Source organism: Haliaeetus albicilla, chromosome 19 (genome assembly GCF_947461875.1).
Source record: "Haliaeetus albicilla chromosome 19, bHalAlb1.1, whole genome shotgun sequence".
Taxonomy (NCBI): Eukaryota; Metazoa; Chordata; class Aves; order Accipitriformes; family Accipitridae; genus Haliaeetus; species Haliaeetus albicilla.
This window is the reverse complement of record NC_091501.1, coordinates 24,855,229-24,874,114: the sequence shown is the minus strand read 5'-3', so window position 1 is coordinate 24,874,114 and position 18,886 is coordinate 24,855,229. Positions and strand designations below refer to the sequence as shown.

General features: G+C 42.6%; 1 protein-coding gene and 1 long non-coding RNA gene across 6 annotated transcripts in view; one reads left to right on the top strand and one right to left on the bottom strand.

Moving 5' to 3' along the window:
* Nucleotides 1-18,886, bottom strand: part of LOC104323056 (potassium voltage-gated channel subfamily KQT member 1) — a 517,159-nt gene that overhangs the window by 58,873 nt on the left and 439,400 nt on the right. Inside the window, exon 17 of one of the 5 annotated variants that reach the window (XM_069806843.1) lies at nt 7,536-8,210. The exons of the other annotated variants lie outside the window; for them this stretch is intronic. Coding sequence (XP_069662944.1) covers nt 8,094-8,210 — 117 coding nt within the window. The 3' untranslated portion in view covers nt 7,536-8,093. Of the gene's footprint in view, nt 1-7,535; nt 8,211-18,886 lie in introns of those variants that run through there. 5 annotated transcript variants of the gene reach the window in all.
* LOC138689981 (uncharacterized) lies at nt 4-6,127 on the top strand. The gene is made up of 3 exons (XR_011328746.1): nt 4-3,480; nt 5,506-5,601; nt 5,686-6,127. It is a non-coding gene; the product is annotated as an uncharacterized lncRNA (long non-coding RNA).

The following is an 18,886-nucleotide window of genomic DNA, read 5'->3' as shown; positions in this document are numbered from 1 at the left end:
CAAGACATAGCTGCAGGTTAGGCATGAGCCCCACAAGTCCCTGCAGCTGCTTTCCAGTGTTTGGCATGAGGATGGCCTGGAAAAGCATCCTAGAGGTGGGTACCAGGCTGAGGGAGTTCAATGACTATCACTGGTGTGCAGCTGTCTGACTGGATGCTCTTGGCCAAGGAGTTTGGCCACAGAAAGGACTTTCCTATGTGACAATTCACCTGACACCAGATAGAAGTTGTCCTGGCGAACTGTGATTCCTCCCACATTTTCTGAAGAATGTGTGAGGTTCACAAAGCAGCCGAGGGATTGTGGGGCCCTTGCTAAAGATAGCATTGGGACCATACGTTGCTCTTGTGGCAACTTCTACCACTGTTGTTGTTTGTGTGTCCTCTTTGGTCCAAAGCAGAGAGAGGACTGAGAGGTGGACAAGCACGTGTGAACTACACAATAAATGAATGAAAAGACACATCTAGTCTCTATACTATACTCATATAACCCAGACTGTTGTTGCATATCACCTATGCATTTATTGCACACATTTTATTTGCAGTAATGTTGGCATCAGACTGCGTGCTTATTTAAGTTGTCTGTGTTATGACTGCATAGTAGGTCTGGCGGAGCTGTGATGTATGGTCCTCCCCCTCCACCAGAAGATCTGTGGCCTCTACAGTGGAAACTTAGCTATCCTGCTGTTGTAGGTCTGTGGTTTTCAAACTGCTTGGTGAGGCTGGGTGCATGATCTACAGCTGTCTTGGATAGCCGTATTAACCAAGGACTTGCAGACTCGTTAGTTTTACGTGAGGCTAAGTTCATCTCAGAACCGCCAAAGGCCCCTTGGTCCATCATGGTTGGGAATGGCTGATTTAGGCTTGCTTGGGGTGCCATATCTGCTCGAGGGTAAGGGACAATGTGTGTGAGGGCTCCTCAGAGATCGCTTCTGCTTCATATAAGCCACTGGAGCAAAAGGAAGTTGGCAAGCGAGTGTTCCTGCCTTCAGCAGGTAAATGGAGATTGTTATGATTCGTTCAGATTCATTCAGAAACAACAGAGCAGTTTCACCCATGGCCGCTAAAACGGATTCAGAATACGATCAAAGAAAGTACAGGCAGAACAACTGTTTGGTTGTGTCACTGTGTCACCACTAACAGAAATATTTTGACTTCATCCTGATTACAAATACTCAAATACTGAAAATATTGTGATGCGGGGTCTGATGTTCTAGAGAGCACCCATGAATTAGAAGTCAAGGAAATGCAGCATGTTCAAAGCCTGGTATAACTAGTCATTCAGGGACAAACCAGAAGCAAGTGGCTATGGGAGCAGACTGGAGAAAGATGACTGGAGAAAGAAAACATGAGGAGGGAAAAAAATGATTTTGCTGCCTGACTGCTGGTTTCAAGGTTAAAGAGAAATGATGAAATCAAAGCGCCCATTAATTCTAACTATTCAATCTAACTTAGTTTGCTAATGCTGCAAAACCACTGGTTCGCTTTTATCTAAAATTGAAAAAGCGTAATTCAAAGCCTGTTCAAAGAGAATAATGAGATAGCCTGGAAGACCATTACCTAAAAACCAGTTACAATTATATGTTATCTGTGTGGACTCAAGTTTTTATTAGCTTGCATTTGCCCTCCAGGGCATCAGACAAAGGCCATCTATTTGTTAGGCTTTGGAGGAGAGCTAAAATCAAGCCGTTTTGGACAGGGTTGAGGGCAGGACTCCCATATCTCTCTCTGGGATTTCCTAGAGAGATGTAAGCATGCGTGACTTATGCAGTGACTTTACCCTGTGCATGTACTGCACCAGTGATTTGCAAATGTATGGCTAGACTTCTCTGGGGTTTGTAGATGTCCCCGTACGGGCTGTAGCAGTAGCTCTGACTTGGCTATAAGACTTACAATCTTATCCCAGACAAACAGCCAAAATTGTTTTTTTCAGCTGAGCAAGACTTCTGGACAGAAAAACTGGAATCAGACATGGGGGAAGCAGGAGCAGGGGGGAGCTACTGTACCTCCTGTTGGTTAAATACCACTTGCTCTCATGTGCTGGTGGCTGCCTGATAATCTTGTCTGAGTTGCATATATAATTGCTGTCAGAGTACTTTATGGCTTGTGTAGAGGCAGTATAAGTACGTTAAATCCAAGTAAATTCATAATACGTTGGACAGTTGAAAGTTGCTATTTCTTACTTTACCCATCATAAGCCCAGTCTCTCCCTCCGCAGCTGTGATTTAGTAACAGGGTACTGTTTTGTAGTCTCAGATTACTAAGACTTTGAGCACAAAATTAATTCCTTACATAGCTCAGTTGAAATTAATGGATTGATTGATACTGATGATTTGATGTTATTCTGTTAAACTGTTTTTGCAAAGACAGTAAAATGTGTAATGGTATGTTTATTTGTATGCTGTGGAGCATAAATGAAAGAGTTGATTGAACTGTTTTATGAAAAAAAAAAGGATAATAATATCTTGGCTGTCAGTACTCTTTTGTACCTTTATTGTCTTTGATTCTTTACGGCCTTTACTGGCTTCAGTGGACTTTGGATCAGACAGTTACTAATTTGTCTTCAAATCTTTATGCAAATGACAACGGCACGTTCACTATGTGTGTGAATTCCTTAATCTTCTGGGAAAATTTTAAGTTTACATTGTAAACCAAAGACCTAACGGTAAGTTCTGAGGCTACTTCTGTCACCCCTATAAAATGATTGTTTATCAACCATCTGATACATTTCCTTGCCAAACTGCTAATATGAGGAAAAGTAGGTTGTGTGTAGTGCTGTGTGTAATGTTAGATAGCCATTGGCAAACAGTGACTTTTAATAGACGCTTTTATAAGAAAAAAACATGTAAAATGTTGTCTAGCAGAGGATGACGGTGAAAGACTAAAGAAAAGAAAGGATACTCACAGTTGGAAAAACTGTAAATTCAATGTCTAGTGTTAACATATCATACGTGAAAAAGAAGTTCAAGGTTCCCCTTATTTAAGCTGTTGAGGACAAGTAGTGCTGCAGGGGTGGAACACAGGAGGAGATCTAAATCTCTCCGCAGGCTCTCTAAGACTTGAAGAGAGCTCTGGAAGGAGCTCCTTGCAAAAAAGGTTTTAATAAAAAAGGTGGAGAAGTAACTGCTCTAGTCTGGATTCAGATCCAGACAAAGCCCGAGTTCCGTGGTGAATAAAGACAACTGCTCTGGCAGAGCTTTGCAGGTGATGTGGGATGGTGTCACCGTCCTGTCACCATGCTGAGCTGAAATCGTACACGCTCTGGCTGATGTGATCAAATGAATGTTTCTTCCACTCGATTGCTGCTTCTCTGAAAGTATCGAGCCACAGTCACTGGGGTGAATGTAGAATTTTGCTCATTATTATCACAGATTATTATATCTCCCATGCCAGTCACTGGAAACCTGCCTGAAAAGTCATAGATCCCCGTGGAGCAAAAGCCAGAACTTGGATCCCAAAATATCCCTCAAAAGGCTGCATGATGGTAAGTGCTGGGTCATTCTGAAGCACTCCCAAGCCACGACTGTTATTTTTCTCTGCTAAAAATCATTCAAAAACTCTGAGGAGGAACACAAATAACAGGGATGAAAGCCTAATCTTTGTCAGAGATCCAGACACTGACTGTATTGTAGTTCCAGCACGGGCATGTGTCCGACATAAAATCAAGGAGGCAAATAAAATGGGAGCACTCAATGCGATCGTGCAAAACTGGGATTTAACCCTTTTTCAGCCTGACCAGTTGCAGCCTGGAGTGAATAGTGACCGTGTATTTTGTAAAGGAGGAGTTGTTTTTGTTTTTGTTTTAAAAAGGGCATTCAGATCAGCTGAGTTTGAGCCAATACTGAAAACAGAGCTGCCAAATTTATCATTGACCAGAAGATTTGTATGGGGCCAAAGGAGGTTGGTACAGAGTGATTAGAAGCAGATTATCAGCATGCTTTTAGCTTTATCTGTTTCTAGAAGCAAATAATTAGCCTCAGACACAACCTCAGCTTTAAATAAGTTTTAAAATAGAAATTATTGGTGTGAAAAGACTGATAAAAGTTATAGGAACTGTTATTTCTGCCAGAATAAATTCATTCCCAGAGGAATTAATTTCAATCAACGTGGTTTCTGCAGCACTGCTACATTTTTGCCAGGAAAAGCCAATTTCAAGAAACTAATTTAGTTCCTTATTTCAAATCCTTGGTGTAACCTGCCTGAAGAAAAAGGGGAAAAAAAGAGACAGTTCTGACGTCAGGAACTGGCTCATTTATCTTCTGGAGCTTTGTTACGAAACTGAGAAAATTGCTGGTAATGGCTTTTTTTAGGAGATAAAGTGGGTTGATTCATCCTGGTTTCTGAATTGCACGTGACCCAAAAACCCCGACCGGAGCACAGCCGAGCGGCTCCCAGCACGAGTGCTGTGAAATGTGCGCTGCGTAGCCGGGGCTTATCTCGCCCACGGAGAGATTGTCACCCAGGGAAATAAGCGTAATGTAACTGAGAAATGGCATTCGTTTGTGCTAGTGTCATGTGTGGTCCTAAATGTGGGTCGCTGATAACTTTGGAAATGAAGGGAACGCCCATGGTTTGTCAGCAATATCCAGGTTTCCTTATGATCTTCTTGACAGCCTGGATAGCTGATGTCACCTCTTTCAGCTTAAACAGCCTTGCAGAAAGCATTATAGGATTTTTTGCAGCCATAGGGAAAAAGTGGTCTGACTTTAAACTGGTATATTTACATGGTTTTTTCAAAGCAATGAAGATTCAAGTAGTTTCCTTATGCTCTGTTCCCTTATCTTGCTGTGAAAGCCTCAATTATAGAAATTAAGGACCTTTCTGGAGAGTAAGGGGAAGTCCTTTTTCATATTTGAAAACTTATAAGCATTCATTGGAAAAAATTAGGTAAAAAAAAAAAGCCCCTTATCTCAACATAGGCAAAGTGATAAAGGCAAATGAGAAACAAAAGAAAACTTTGTACGTTGGGATAGACGCTACAGATGATTTTTATAAGACAAAACTTTATGCTGCTGGTACTCTTACGCTGAAGAATAAGAAAGCAGGCCTTTTCATCTACATGATGGGCTTTTTTGCCAAACTTAAAAACTGCTGACTGTGTCCAGCCTCCTATTTTTCTGGGAAAACATCTTGCTCATATGATGCCTCTAGCAGTGTTAAGTTTTCTTCTGCCTCCCCGTTCGGGGGGTCCTCACCTGGTGAAATCCACATCCCTGGCTGAACGCAAATCCTTAGGAAGCCAGACCAGAAGTTAAGACCGAGACATCCAGTACATCTGTGCCAGGAGATCATCTCTGATCTTCCCTTTTGTCAGGGAGAGCTGAAATCACCTTAAAGGAGAGACCTAGCTGCAGGGGTAGGACGGGCAGATGTGGATGGAAACACCTCTGCCGCAGGAGAGCCACAGCCAGGGCTTTTAATGTCCCGTACGACCGTGGGGCTTCCTGATCCCCTCTGGCAGCTGGGTCACACTCGGTGACTTATGACTTATCTACTGCTGCTTTCCTAGGCGGTTTTAAATCCAGAAGTTACAGGTTTAGTTGTTACCAAGAAATCCAGGACAACGCTATACCAAAAAAGGGCATTCTTCTCGCTCAAATGCAAGGTAAAACCCCAACTTTTTCTCCAAGTCATTGGATAAATAAGAAGCTGCATTTTTTCACAAAGCTATCTTGATCTCCCTACTCAGTGGCCTCACGACTCTACTCCAGGGAAGATGACGGTTACACGCTTGGTGAGGTAAGAGCGATGCATCAGCCCCACCGGCGGCCTGGCAGGGCAGCGACTTCTGCAAGTGCTTGGATGGTGAGAGGTAACCTCGCTGCCTCGCAGCATCCTCAGGGAGGGCAACTGGTGTCAGCTGCATGGATGCCCAGCGCGGCTTCCCAGAGGAGTGAGAATAAAACTGCATTTTTTAGTTATGGTAAAAGTGTTTACAAATCCATGCCCGAGTGGGAGAAAAAAAAAAAATTGACACAAATGGGGCCTGGTGTATGCCAAATATATGAGCTGTTCTAAAAGTACGATGTGTCATGGGCTCATTATTCATCAATGCTTCATCACACTGAGTTTATGGTGGCATTAATACCGGAGAAAAAAAGACGTCATTTACATGAAACGCTGGAGACACTCCCTCCACCCTTTGATTCCTTCAGTAAGCTGGAAGGAGGTTTGTGTGCGCATGAGAAAGTGTGCTATACAATGCCGGCCTTTATTCTCTTCTTGAATTACTCATACTGTGCAGTATGTAGCGCAAAAAAAAAAAAAAAATGTTTGGGGCTTATTTTGCTCTTAAGAAATAACAGTGAAACACTGAAGCGAAGCTACAATACAAAGCGAATGCACTGGTCGCTTCTGGAGTTTATTTTTCTAGTGTTTTTTTGAATGCTAGTATCTCTTTCTGTGCTTCACGCTGAGGTTGTTACTTTCCTATGTACACAGGACAAGCCAAATTCCTTCCCCAGCCCCCTAAGTCCTGACCTCGACAAAGGAAGGACTGTTGTCCCACTGCACAAGGTTCTGCAGGCTGTTAAGCAACTGAGGTGGAAAGCACCGGCCGGCCAAAGGGAGCTGGCGCTGGGGAAGGAGCTGGAAATTTGGGCTGGCATCAGCGGAAGGGACTGGGGCAAGGTAGAGAGCTTTGCATGAAAAAAACCCCAAATCTCATTGTAATGCAATTGTCTAGCAGAGGACTTGCGAGTTCAGTAGCTGACCTCCTTCCCCAGGGTTGGTTTGGGTTTTTTTTAAACCTTCTAGGTTTTTGCTCCTGACAAAAAAGGGCATATTTTAAAATCCCAGCCACCACACAGAGCAAGGAGGAATATGGGAGGCTGAGTTCAATGGCCTTCAAACGGGGCTGTTGCATTGCTGCCTCGCAGCCAGGGGACCACGTTCAAAGAGGGGCACCAGACCCGCGGGAAGGACACAGAAGACAAAACGGGGGGGTGTGCCTGCACATTTACATCTCCTGCTGACGTCCACTGTAAAGAATTCGGATGGGTGTGTTTTGACTGAGTCGTCTGGCCATCAGCTAAGGTTTTAAGATCATTTGATCACTCATTTTGGAGGCTGTTTAGTTTTTCAAAGTTCACTTCCTAATATAGGCAAAAGACCAACCTTTTTTTTTTTTTTTTTTTTTTTTGCATTTTTTTGTGAAGAGGTGAGAGTCAGCTTTTACTACCTATGACATTATCCATCTAAGGTTTCTTCAAGCCCATGCTCCAGTCTGACATAACACAATAGACTGGACTGGCTCCAGAGGAGTTTGTTTAGTCCCATATATAATTATTACCTTGTAAACAGGATGCACCTTTAAGTTATAATTTAAATATGATAAATGGGCCAAACCCAAGTGTTTTATTATCCCAGGACACAGTTATTACCAACTTAACAGGAAACACCTGCAAGTTATTGTTATAATTAGAGATGGCTGAAAAATGGGGAAATCATTTTGTGGAAAAAAAAATAGAATTATTGAAGTTATTTTCATTCTGAAAGGTTTGAATGTATCCATTTGGGCAGAATTTTATGCATCCTTTTCATTGAAATCATGTTTTAATGTTCTCATTTGCAGAGAACCGTTACACACTTCCACTGAGAATTAGCTTTTGGATAAAGAAAGAGTACTAAAAGGAAATTTAAAGCCGCGCAAATTTAAACTCTCATTGAAACAGCGATCAGAAGTTTTGTTCAATGAAAAATGTAACAATGTGGGCAATTTGTCGGTCAACAACTTTTGTTCCCTAAAAGAAGATTATCTTGAATTAAAATGAGAAAATGTCAAGATGTTCTGATTATTATCTTACTGGAAAGTGTCTCAAGTTCTTCTTTCTGCCCCTGAGCTCTGGTGGCAGCAGCTAAGCTGCCAGGAGGATTACTGTCTCCTGCCCCTCAGCGCTGCCTCTGCGCTTGGGGGTCACGGACCCCTTCGCTACGCGGGCTGTGCTGCTTTGGTGAGCGTGCCCCGACGCGCTGTGGCCAAAGTAAACTGCATTAGGGAAGGTCTACTGCTTAAATGTTGTAGGCACGGGTCCTCAGCCTTTGTCACCGCAGCGTGACTGCCACCCTAATTGCTCGTAGTGGAGATGGCTTCAACCCTCAGTCCTTGCTCCAAGCCTCATTCATGCTCCCTGGTTCGGAAGCTGCTCCGTGTCCTGTCAGTCGGTCTCCTCCCTCGTCTCGAACACCGTTCAGAGTGGGAAGTCTTATGGGAAGCTAGGGTGAAGAGCGAGATCATACTTTTTTGCAAGGGACAGGGACAAAAGACCCATGAAATGACTTGGGAGTGGGGACTTGGGCAGTGAGGAAAGCGGCCTCAGCGGTGGGAGGCATGAAATTTACTGTAAAAGGTTTTGGGATAGCCACAGCGCATTGGTGAAAGGTCAAGAAGCGTGTATCCTCCTCAGTGTAGTCACTGTCTGAGGGGGCTTTCCCGGTAACTCAGGGCTGACGTGTTTTTTTAAGAAAGAATTTAATTTCAGAAAGTTCTAGAAAATAATTTGAAGGTTTTTACTTTATGGTTTTGAAACTGTTATTATTTTACTTGATGTACTACTACTGATGTCACGAGAGCTGAAATAGACTATTTTATTTTAAAATCATGAAGGACACAGAGATTTATTATACTCTTTTCCAGGTTAAGATGTCTACTGTGTATGCTGTGTGATAGGAGGGCACGATATGTGTTGTCTCAATGTTCATTTTAAATGTTGCTACTACGTTAATGTGCCATTATCAGAAGTTTGTCAGATGTATAACCACAAATATGTATGCATTTCAAATGACACCATTAGTCTAAACCTTACGGGGATGAAATGAAACATTTGATAGAAATAGTTTCCCAATTTTTGAAAGAAGGTTGCATTAGGTTAAGGGAGCATTACTAGAGTAATTAACATTGAAAATGCATAACAATGTTTTAACGAACGGACCATCCATCAGAATACATGTAGAAGCAGTTTAGTTCTGACTTTTTAGTGATACAATTTTTAGCGCTGCAAAATTTGAATTTAATAATACTTTTTTCAGAAGGAAAATACGATATAGTTGGTGAGCAGTTTCATGAAAAATCTTTTAAAATAATGGAATATGTTTGTAAGGGATAGTTTTGAAAATCTGTGAGTCTCAGTAGACTTCCATAGGCCTGGGTCCCTTAAATATGGGACTGGGGCTATCAAGTCAGTAGAAGGCTTTACAAATGTTAACTGACATACACTGTCTATTCAATCTTCCTCGACAAGATTAGTGTAGGAAGAGTATATTTTATAAATGCACTTTTAATGTAAAATGTATGACAGTAATTTAAAGCAGGATGCTATTTAGACAAAAACACTTCTCCTTTTTGCGACAGTAACAGAAAGACAAAGACCAGAAAGCCAAGCTGGCTGGAAACTGTGGTAAACAAAAATGAAATTGAGTTATCCACATCCTTTACTTCTTGCCATATTTAACTTGACATTTCCCTTTAAATTCAGATTTGCCTTCTAAACGCGCAAAGGTGAAATGTCTTACTACTTGCTCTTGTTATATTATAATTATTGGCTTTTTAGTTTTGCTACAACTAAATGGTGACTAAGAGAAGTGACTCGAACACATGCTGGTTCTCTTTTCTCTGGTACCATCAGACTTTCCCATTGTGCATGCATAAGTAGGAGAGGACATGACTGAGTAATCAACATGAGTCACTTTCTATCTTTAGTGAAATAACCCTCTGTTCAGCATTCCCCTTTGCCAAGTAGCAGGCAGCAATTGCAAGTAGGTAATTGCACTGCTAACACATGCCAAGGCTCAGATAAGAACGAATCTGGGTACACGCAGCGTATTAACAAATTCTCCAAGCACTGACTCTGCAGAATAAGATTCAGCATTTTCATCCAAGATAATATGCTCTAATTAACCAGTGCACGGTACTTTACACTAAATACAGGGCTTGAATAGAACTTTGGGAATGGGATAATGGAGGCTTATTAGGTTAATAAAGAATCATGTGTTCCAAGGCTGACTTAAAAACACGATTAGACTTCCTTTAAAATAGGCCAAAGTATTTCAGATTTAATCAGTCCCCTGGAGGTTATTGAAATTATGAAATAGGTTTGGCAATTGATAAGTGACATCACTTATGCTGTTCAGCAAATGAAAATGCTCTAAAGAAACACCAGGAGCTTTGGTGGCTAAAAGCCACCTTAAAACAGCCTCAGAGACTGGATGCGTTTTGTCCAGCATTTGGACAGAAAACATTTTATTACAAAAGTGAGAACCAGTCTCTGATGCTGTGTAAGATTTCTATAACAGAAGGGAATTTATATGTTATGCCTTCTGGCTTCATTAAGATTACTGGTTGCAATTCCCTGGGAAGATTCTCCTCTAGGTCTTCGGCTTGAATTTAGAAGACATCCAAAATGACTTTGGTGAGAAAACTTGCTCAAACTTAAGAGAGGCAGTGATGTACTGGGATGAGGTTCCCTGATTCACCCTAGTTAAGTCTAGACATTCAGCCAGGGGATGCTTTGCCCAAAGCAGGGGACTTAGCTACTTGGATGAGTTAATGGCATCTTACAAACTTCTTTCATACCATGGTGCTCCCTTCTCATCAAACTTTGGAAATATTGCATAGTTGTTTCATATAGTTCCGTGGGCCAGTTTGGGACTATCCAGTCTATAACTTTGAGTATCATAAGCGGTCCATTATCTGTGAACCACCGCTGCAGTGGTCTCCCTACTGACCTGTCCTTAAGCCCATGTGGCATCTACGTGACATCACTGGGGTGCCTTCGGGTGGCCGCAGAAGTTGGGACGGAGGTGTCCAGGCAGAGGGAGCTGATTTCAAAGCTCTGTGCTAGATCTGTAGGACAGTGATCCTGCACGGACATAAACTCTTTGAGGACTCGGTCCCACAGAATGTTGGGAATTTACTTTCTCTTGTCAACTTTCTCTCAGCAACTTGAAACAGTTGCTGGACTGGTTTGACACCTGACAGCATTGTCTGAATCCCTCCTTGAGGCTTTTATTGTGACTGGATGACACAGTAGCATGCACAGCATTAATTGCCTTTCTATTTGGTTTTTTTTTTTTTGAGGGAGCGATTTTTCTTACACATACACCCTGAAATGTATTTGCTATGCTAGCAGTCTGTGCCATTACTCCTGCTTTTTATCAATTCAAATTTTTCTTAGTTGATTACATTGCAACTGATGAGCCAAACACCCCAGGGCCTGATCATTAGGCAAAAATCTCACCTGAAATCAAAGGGAGTTACAGCCTAGAGGGTGGGACTGTCTATCATGAATATTGAAAAAACATCATCAAAATGCATCACGCCATCACGTACGTGTAATCAGTAAAGCCAAATATGTTTTAGCCTTTTTAGTGGAAATAATATTTAAAAAGAAAAATACCGGAAGGGTGGGAACACATCTGAGGAAAGAGTCTGCAAGTAAAATTTGGCTCACGTGACTAGTTTGGTACATTTACAGGGAATTATTTCTATGACTGGAGCTGGCAGAATTTAATCTTTCCTTTGTAGATCTTCTCAGATTAACATGAGTTTTCCCACATTTTTGAAAATCAAATATTATTCTAGCTTTTTTTCAGGTTTTCTCCACTTATCACCCATCTTCCTCCATCTTAGCTGAAATTAAGCTCTAGTTGACCCATAACTAATACTTATAAAACTGTAACTCTCAATACCTGCAAACAAACTATCTTAAAACAGTCCAGCCTGACAAGGCACAAACTGTTCTCCTCCTAAACCCCACAGTTATTCAGTGAGTATCACAGTATTTCATTGCTAACGCCTCTAAAAAGTGTTACAGAGAGTAAGTACGTAGGACAAATCCAGACTTGTAGGAGGACTCCCACATGCTTTGCACCGAACCCTAATTCCACTGCATATCATGAAATACAACTATTTATATAGTCAGATCAGTTCCAAAATTCCCAGCTAAGAGAGATGCAGAAAATATGTGCAGAACTGACAGGCAGCACCTGAATACTAGGTGAATATTATCTGTGGATCTCTTCTTATCCCATGATGTGACATAGATCTGAACAAAGCTCTCCTTAGTCAGCACAGGCCGTTAGGAAAAACATTTCCTGAATTATGTGCAATTTCTGGAATTATGTTAATCATTTGCAAGCCAATAAGAGTTATGTTTAATCACGCAGTGCGATCCTGCTCTATATTGGCTGTACAGAATAATTAAGATAACAAAGCCCATAGTTGTCTTTTGTTTACCTCAAATCACATTAGAATACAATGAGATAAGCAAGAAAATCTTGCTTTCAAGTTCTGGAAGTCTGTTTCCTGCTTCAATGTGTATGTGCGCTAGGAAACAGTAATTTAGGTATGTTTATAAGGTCATCTGTCAGCCACTTTGTTCGTATAACAAACAGCTGTATAGTATTTGCCTGGGGAGGGGGACTCCACCTGCTTTTGCTGTTTTTCAAGGCACCATAAAAGATGGAGAAATACCACTGAGAGAAGGCACTGAACTCACTCCCCTTTTTAGACAAAAAAATTAGGTTTCTGCAGCAAAGTCATGTGTATTAATAATGAAAGCAGGGAATTTTTTTTTCCCTTCTCATTAATATGCTCAGTCATGTCAAGAACAAACGCTTCTTTACATATCTCTGTGGATTGCCTCCTTAGGTCCCTGTGTTTTGCAGAGGACACTCACGAGGGATTAAGACCTTCATGCTCAGGCCAGTGGAGTGAGGCTGGTCCTGCTCAGCCAGGTCTGGAAGGGGCAGGTGGTGCCTCCTGGGCCTGACCTCCGTAAGCTGATGCTAGCCCTCACCTGCTGCTACTCAAATTCTACCGATAGTTACGTTCAAGGCACCCAAAAGGCCCTGGGAGTCTGCTCCAGCTGCAAACGGTCAACGCGTCACTCATTTGTCACAAAAAGGCAAAAGGAAGAATTTATTTTCTTCAGTGAGTTAAACAAAAAATTCAGCCTGAATCCTCTCGCAGTTGGGTGCCTGTAACTCAGCACCCGTTTCTCCAGTGGGACGCTGGTCCCTTTCCCTTTGGGAAGACCAGGCGCATCGTTAGGACAGGAGAAGCCAGGTGAGCCGATGAAAACGACGTTCTGGGTACCCCAGCAACACTGCGCTTGTTAACGTGCCCTGTCATCAGCACAGGGCTGGATACTGGTGTCGTGGTTTAACCCCAGCCAGCAACTAAGCACCACGCAGCCGCTCACTCACTCCCCCCCATCCAGTGGGATGGGGGAGAAAATCAGGAAAAGAAGTAAAACTCCTGGGTTGAGATAAGAACGATTTAATAGAACAGAAAAGAAGAAACTAATAATGATAATGATAACACTAATAAAATGACAACAGTAGTAATAAAAGGATTGGAATGTACAAATGATGCGCAGGGCAATTGCTCACCACCCGCCGACCGACACCCAGCCAGTCCCCGAGCCGCGAATCGCTGCCCCCCCACTTCCCAGTTCCTAAACTAGATGGGACGTCCCATGGTATGGAATACACCGTTGGCCAGTTTGGGTCAGGTGCCCTGGCTGGGCATGAGAAGCTGAAAAATCCTTGACTCTAGTCTAAACACTACTGAGCAACAACTGAAAACATCAGTGTTATCAACATTCTTCACATACTGAACTCAAAACACAGCACTGTACCAGCTACTAGGAAGACAGTTAACTATATCCCAGCTGAAACCAGGACAACTGGGCAGGATGACTTGCCTGGGTAACACAGCGCTTGCTCCTTCTGTTGCCGTTGTTAGAGCCAGCAAGCTCTGCAGGACAAGCGATCCCCCCTCCTCCGCCCCCAGTGCCGGACTGCTGAAGGGAGCAGAGCTGTCACAAGCAGGAAAGAAGGCAGCCCCTCGGATGAACAGCGGTAGGTGGGGAGAGGAGGGAGGGTGAAGCAGGCTGGGCCACGAGATCTGGCGTCAAGGCTAATGACGCAGGTCGCTTCACGCGGGGACTCAGTACCCACGCACCGGCCGCACCTTCCCCGGGGGATGCTGCGGGAAAAGCTGGCGTTGGCACCCCGGGGCGATGCCGGATCCCTGCCCCGCCACGCTCACAGAAACTGCCCCGCACCCCGGGTCCCTCCTGCTCCACTCAGCAGGTTGTCCTGGTGTCAGGGACCAAGGGCTGGGAGAGCTCCCGCACGGACAAGGCTCATTGCCCGCTCCTACCACCCCTCCGAAGGACGGGGACAAGCCTGGGTACGAACCGGGGCAGTTCCAGCTCAGAGAGCCCGAGCTTAGTAGGTGTAAAGGAGAAACGCACTCAAACTTAATCAAGAGTTTTCGAGAGGCAAGATTTTACCCCTTTCCTGCCTGTAATTCTTCATCCTGACTCTTTTCAGCTGTGGCCAAGTTAAACACCCCTAAGATCTGAGAAGGCTGCATTCAGCAAAGCCACACGCAGCAGCTTCTTAAAGATGCAACAAGCCTTTTGCCCCCTCTCTGTTGTGTGGCTACACTTGGGGCCTCCTTTCTTTTTGAAAAGGTTCTGTTCTGCACATCTGGAGCCGCGCGGTGCCCCACCAGGAAAGGAATATGTTTATGGCAAGTGTAAGAATAAATATTTACCAGAATTCATCTGTAACAACAGAACAGGAAAACTATTCAAAAACAACAACAACAATAAAGAAACCAGCCAAGAAATAATGGAGTGGTTAATCCCATTGGCTGGACCGATCTATTTTTACACTAGGAATAACAAACAGATTTGCAATGAATTGTACTTATTATTTTCCAGACAGTAGCACCGAGGGCCCCTGTTCAAGAATCAGTCTGTCGCTGACATTGCTTGGTTTTATATCAAAAACTAAAGCATCATTTTTATAGCATATGATGTCAATGTTCACAAAATAACCAAGTGCTGAGGCTTCAGTCCCACTGAAGTGAATTTAAAGGCTCCCACTGACTTATGTGGGAGTCGGATCAGGCCCCATAGAAACTGCTTATGCCCAAATACAAAGTATTGCTGCTGCAAGTAGGGGCAAGCTTCAGGTTTGTATGACGGTAATTATATTTTAGATTTTGTATGGGGAACATATATTTATTCTTGCTTGTTTTTCAGAACTGTTTTTATCTTTAAGTGTTATGATAACCTCTTACTAGGCTCTAAGCTGACACTATAGGTTAAGGGAGGAGTGAATGCCACTAGTGCCTCTGCCTAGGAATAAACAGCATTAATGGGTGCCTGTGTTTGGATTGTACCAGGCTCAGGAAGAGCAAAGGAGCAATTGCTCCCTGGTTAGAGCCACTTTTTGGAAACTCCTCTGCGGAGAACAAGGGCTCAAGGAAGCGGATGCCTCCTAGGAGGGAGGAGAAGGAGCTGGGTGTTCAAGTCAGCATGGAAACCTCAGAAGGACCTGCAGGGACAGAATTCTTAAGGAGGATGGAAGGGGAAAGGGGCATACGCCTTTAGGGGAGGATCATGCTAAAGCTGCAAGAATCTCATTGCAAGACTCAAAGGTAGACAACGTAAGTCATGTAAATCTGAGGTGACCTGAAATCTTGAGCAGACACTGGTGTAATACACAAGGAACACTAGCCAAGCATGAGGAAAGAGCAGGAGAGTGTGACTAAGAAGTGGGTCTTAATTTACGCAAATCTGTATAGCCTTTATGTTGCTTTTAGGAAAAGGCTAATGCACCGCAGGCCTTTTACACGTTTTAAAGATGATCCTTTTTAAGATGGAGAATACGCCACAAGAAAAGGAGGAGGAGGTGGAATGCAGTACAGAAGATCAAATGGCCACCTAGCACGCCTTCTGTTTCCAGCAGCGGCCAGCAGCAGATGTTTATGGGAGAGTATAAAACTGAGGATGTGCAACATTATTCATTTCCTTGTTTGGACTCCCATTTTGGGTAATCAGCTCTTCAGGGACTTCCTGAGCTGGATGTTCAATATGGACAGTCATGTCCTACTGGTACAGCTTTCCGGCGTGAATTTGTCCAGTGTCTCTTTGAACCTATTTGAATATCACTCTCCTCGCTGTCCTGTGGCAATAAGCTCTGCAAAGTTACTATATGATGTTCAATAAAACATAGAGCTTTTTCACCCCCCAACCTGCTAACGTTATTTTTTGTCCTGTCACTTGCGTTGTAAAACTTAGTGACTAATGGTTAACTTCTGTCTCTCTCTTCCTATTTATGAATTTAGAGACTTCTCCCATATCTCCCCTCAATCATGTCTTTTCCAAACAGAGGGCTTCTAGTCTATGCTGCTTGTGTGGTGGTGGAACCGCACACACCTTTGCTCATCCTTGGTGTCCTTTGCTGGGCCTTCTCCAGTTCTCCAGTCTCCTGAAATGGGTGTGATCAGACCTGCGTATTGTAATCATGCTTTTGGAAAGGGTTTTTTTAGCTATTTATGAATCTGGGGATGCTGCCACCAATCTGATAGCTAAGATGGCAGAATCTGGATTACAGTTGCCTAACTAGTACATCTAGAAATTCTGAGGAAGCACTTGGCAGTTTCTTAGGTTGGAAATTTTGGTTTTTGGGGAAAAAAGTTTGCTTGGAGACCCTAGACCTCCTTGATCAAGGTTCAAAATAATATGAAGGGGATCCCTGACCAAACAAGCCTAAATCACAAGGATCCATCACCCTGGCGTTCCCATGTAGAGCAGAGTGAGGATGAAAGCTGTGTCATCCTCAAATCCGTATGTATGATCCTGGAATATACACAGGTGGCATTAAAGGCCTCCACTCCTGTTCTTCATTCCTCTGATTCTGTGCCTAACAGTAGCTGCTAAAGAAAAAGCTAAGGCATATTCTAAATCTCTTGTGACTTTTCCTTTCTTTTTACTGACTTTTTCAATTTCATCTGGAGCTGTGAAGTCTATGTAATTTTGCTGAAAACACCAGTAAGATAAGAAGTAGATCATCTTGATATACCTTATTTATGGTAAATTCTTTCCTTTCACTGTAAACTCACATTATGTTCCCAAGGATGCACACGTACAATTAAGGCCCTTTGATCCCAAAGGGTTTCTTCAAGAAAGTAAGTGTCTATGTGAACTGGAGATGAAAATCACCTAAGGAAAATCATAGCATATATATTTGAAAATCCCAAATTCAGTCTTTGGGTGATTGTGGAAAGACCTATAAGACATACATTCTTAAAAAAATAAGGAGGTAATAATTTTCAAATTAGGTGTTTAAAAATGATCCACTGGCTGCTGAACACTCATGACTCTTTTACTGTTTGGAGAATAGCTATTAATTTACGTAAAAAAGGCAGACAATTCAAATAATGGGAAGACCGCTCCTTCCCCACCCTTTACAGCTGATCCAGTGCTCTAGCCCTGTTTTCATTCAACTGTCTAAATCCTCATCTAAACCACTGACCGGATGCCGTGCGGAAAAAATATCTTGAAATAAACAGGCTTCTATATTTATACACATTCTGCTGTGCTTATGATAAAACTGATTAAGAAGATGCGTGTTTCTGGAAATCAAACCATTCTTCACAGAAATAAAGATTACAACAAAAGAAAAAGGCAATCCAGTGTTACATCAGTGGTCAAAGGACAGAGCAGGGATGTAATCTGAATTTTGCTGAAAGCTTTGACAAGCTGTGGAAGAGATCTGCAGGAGTAAAGCACAGAAACCTGGCACTATCCATCCGATAGTGGCAGAAGAACATGGGATGCACAGCGAATAAGCAACAGCTGATGTAGTCTACTGAGGCTGGTAGCCCTTTCTTGCCACACTGACATATTAATCTGTCCTATCATCCTTTCCCTCCCACCTCCTATTCTTAGCCACCTCTCAATGAGTTTACCTGTCCTCGGGGGCTATGACGGTATATAGTACTTTCTCTGTTGTGACCAGTTTTAATTACATGTCTTAATTGAGCATACAGCTGCTCTGATGAAGGACAGAGCCATATTGCGAGTTGGTGAGTAGCAGACCTGGTATTTGTGGCATTTATTTCAATGTAAGTCAGTCAGCTACCTGAGTCACATCCACATGGGGAGACTAGTTCTCACGTGCTTTTTTGCAATAAAGAGAGAAGAACACTGGAAGCCAAGCTTTGTTCACTGTTGCCCAGGATTTTGTCAGCATTATACAATTTTTTAGTCACTGTTTGTCATTTCAGACCAATAGAAAACACTGAGCAGAAGGCTTATTACCTAGTAAACCTTATCTGAAACAGAAAGTCCTGGCAACATGCAAATCATCCAAGGCAAATTCTACTGGCATGATATTTATAATATCCAGATTAAGTCAGTAGACGTAATGACGAGGTATGATAAAAACAATATAATTTTAAGGCTATTGCTGTTATCTTGACAATGTGAAAAATGAGATCCCATCTCATTTTGTGCAGCAATGTAACTTACTGAATTCAGCAACAGTTGCATGAAAAATATTGCAGGGCAGAAACTGAGCCAATTTTGATGGAAAAGAATAATATCCCCCAAATTTAAGGTTATGCAACTGCGTGGCAATGCAGATCGCCTAGAAATGGAGAGCGCCACAGAAACATAAAACAGTAGGACACTAAGTCCGTGCAAATGATTTATAAGGGGACTTTTTTCCTTAACGAAATGATGTACCATTAAGCGAATGGCTTCTTGCTGTTCCATTAAGTCCTAACCGTGGCCTGTTGTGTCGTGGTGATAGCCAGAAGTGACTCTGCTGAAGCCAACAGAATAACCTCTGTATATAAGTGCTCCCTTAGAGTGAAGCAAAGACAGTGTATTTATTTCTGAACAGGAGCAATGGTATTATGACATGGTACATTTTGCGTATTGCTATAATGGTTCTTTTACAGTTGCTATAATTTTTTTGGCATGCCAAACAGGGATATATGTTTTGTGATTTAATTTTCCAGCTTCTGGTGTACTGCTTCTTACCTAGAAAGCAAACTAGCATGTTTTCAGCGTTGAGAACAGGGA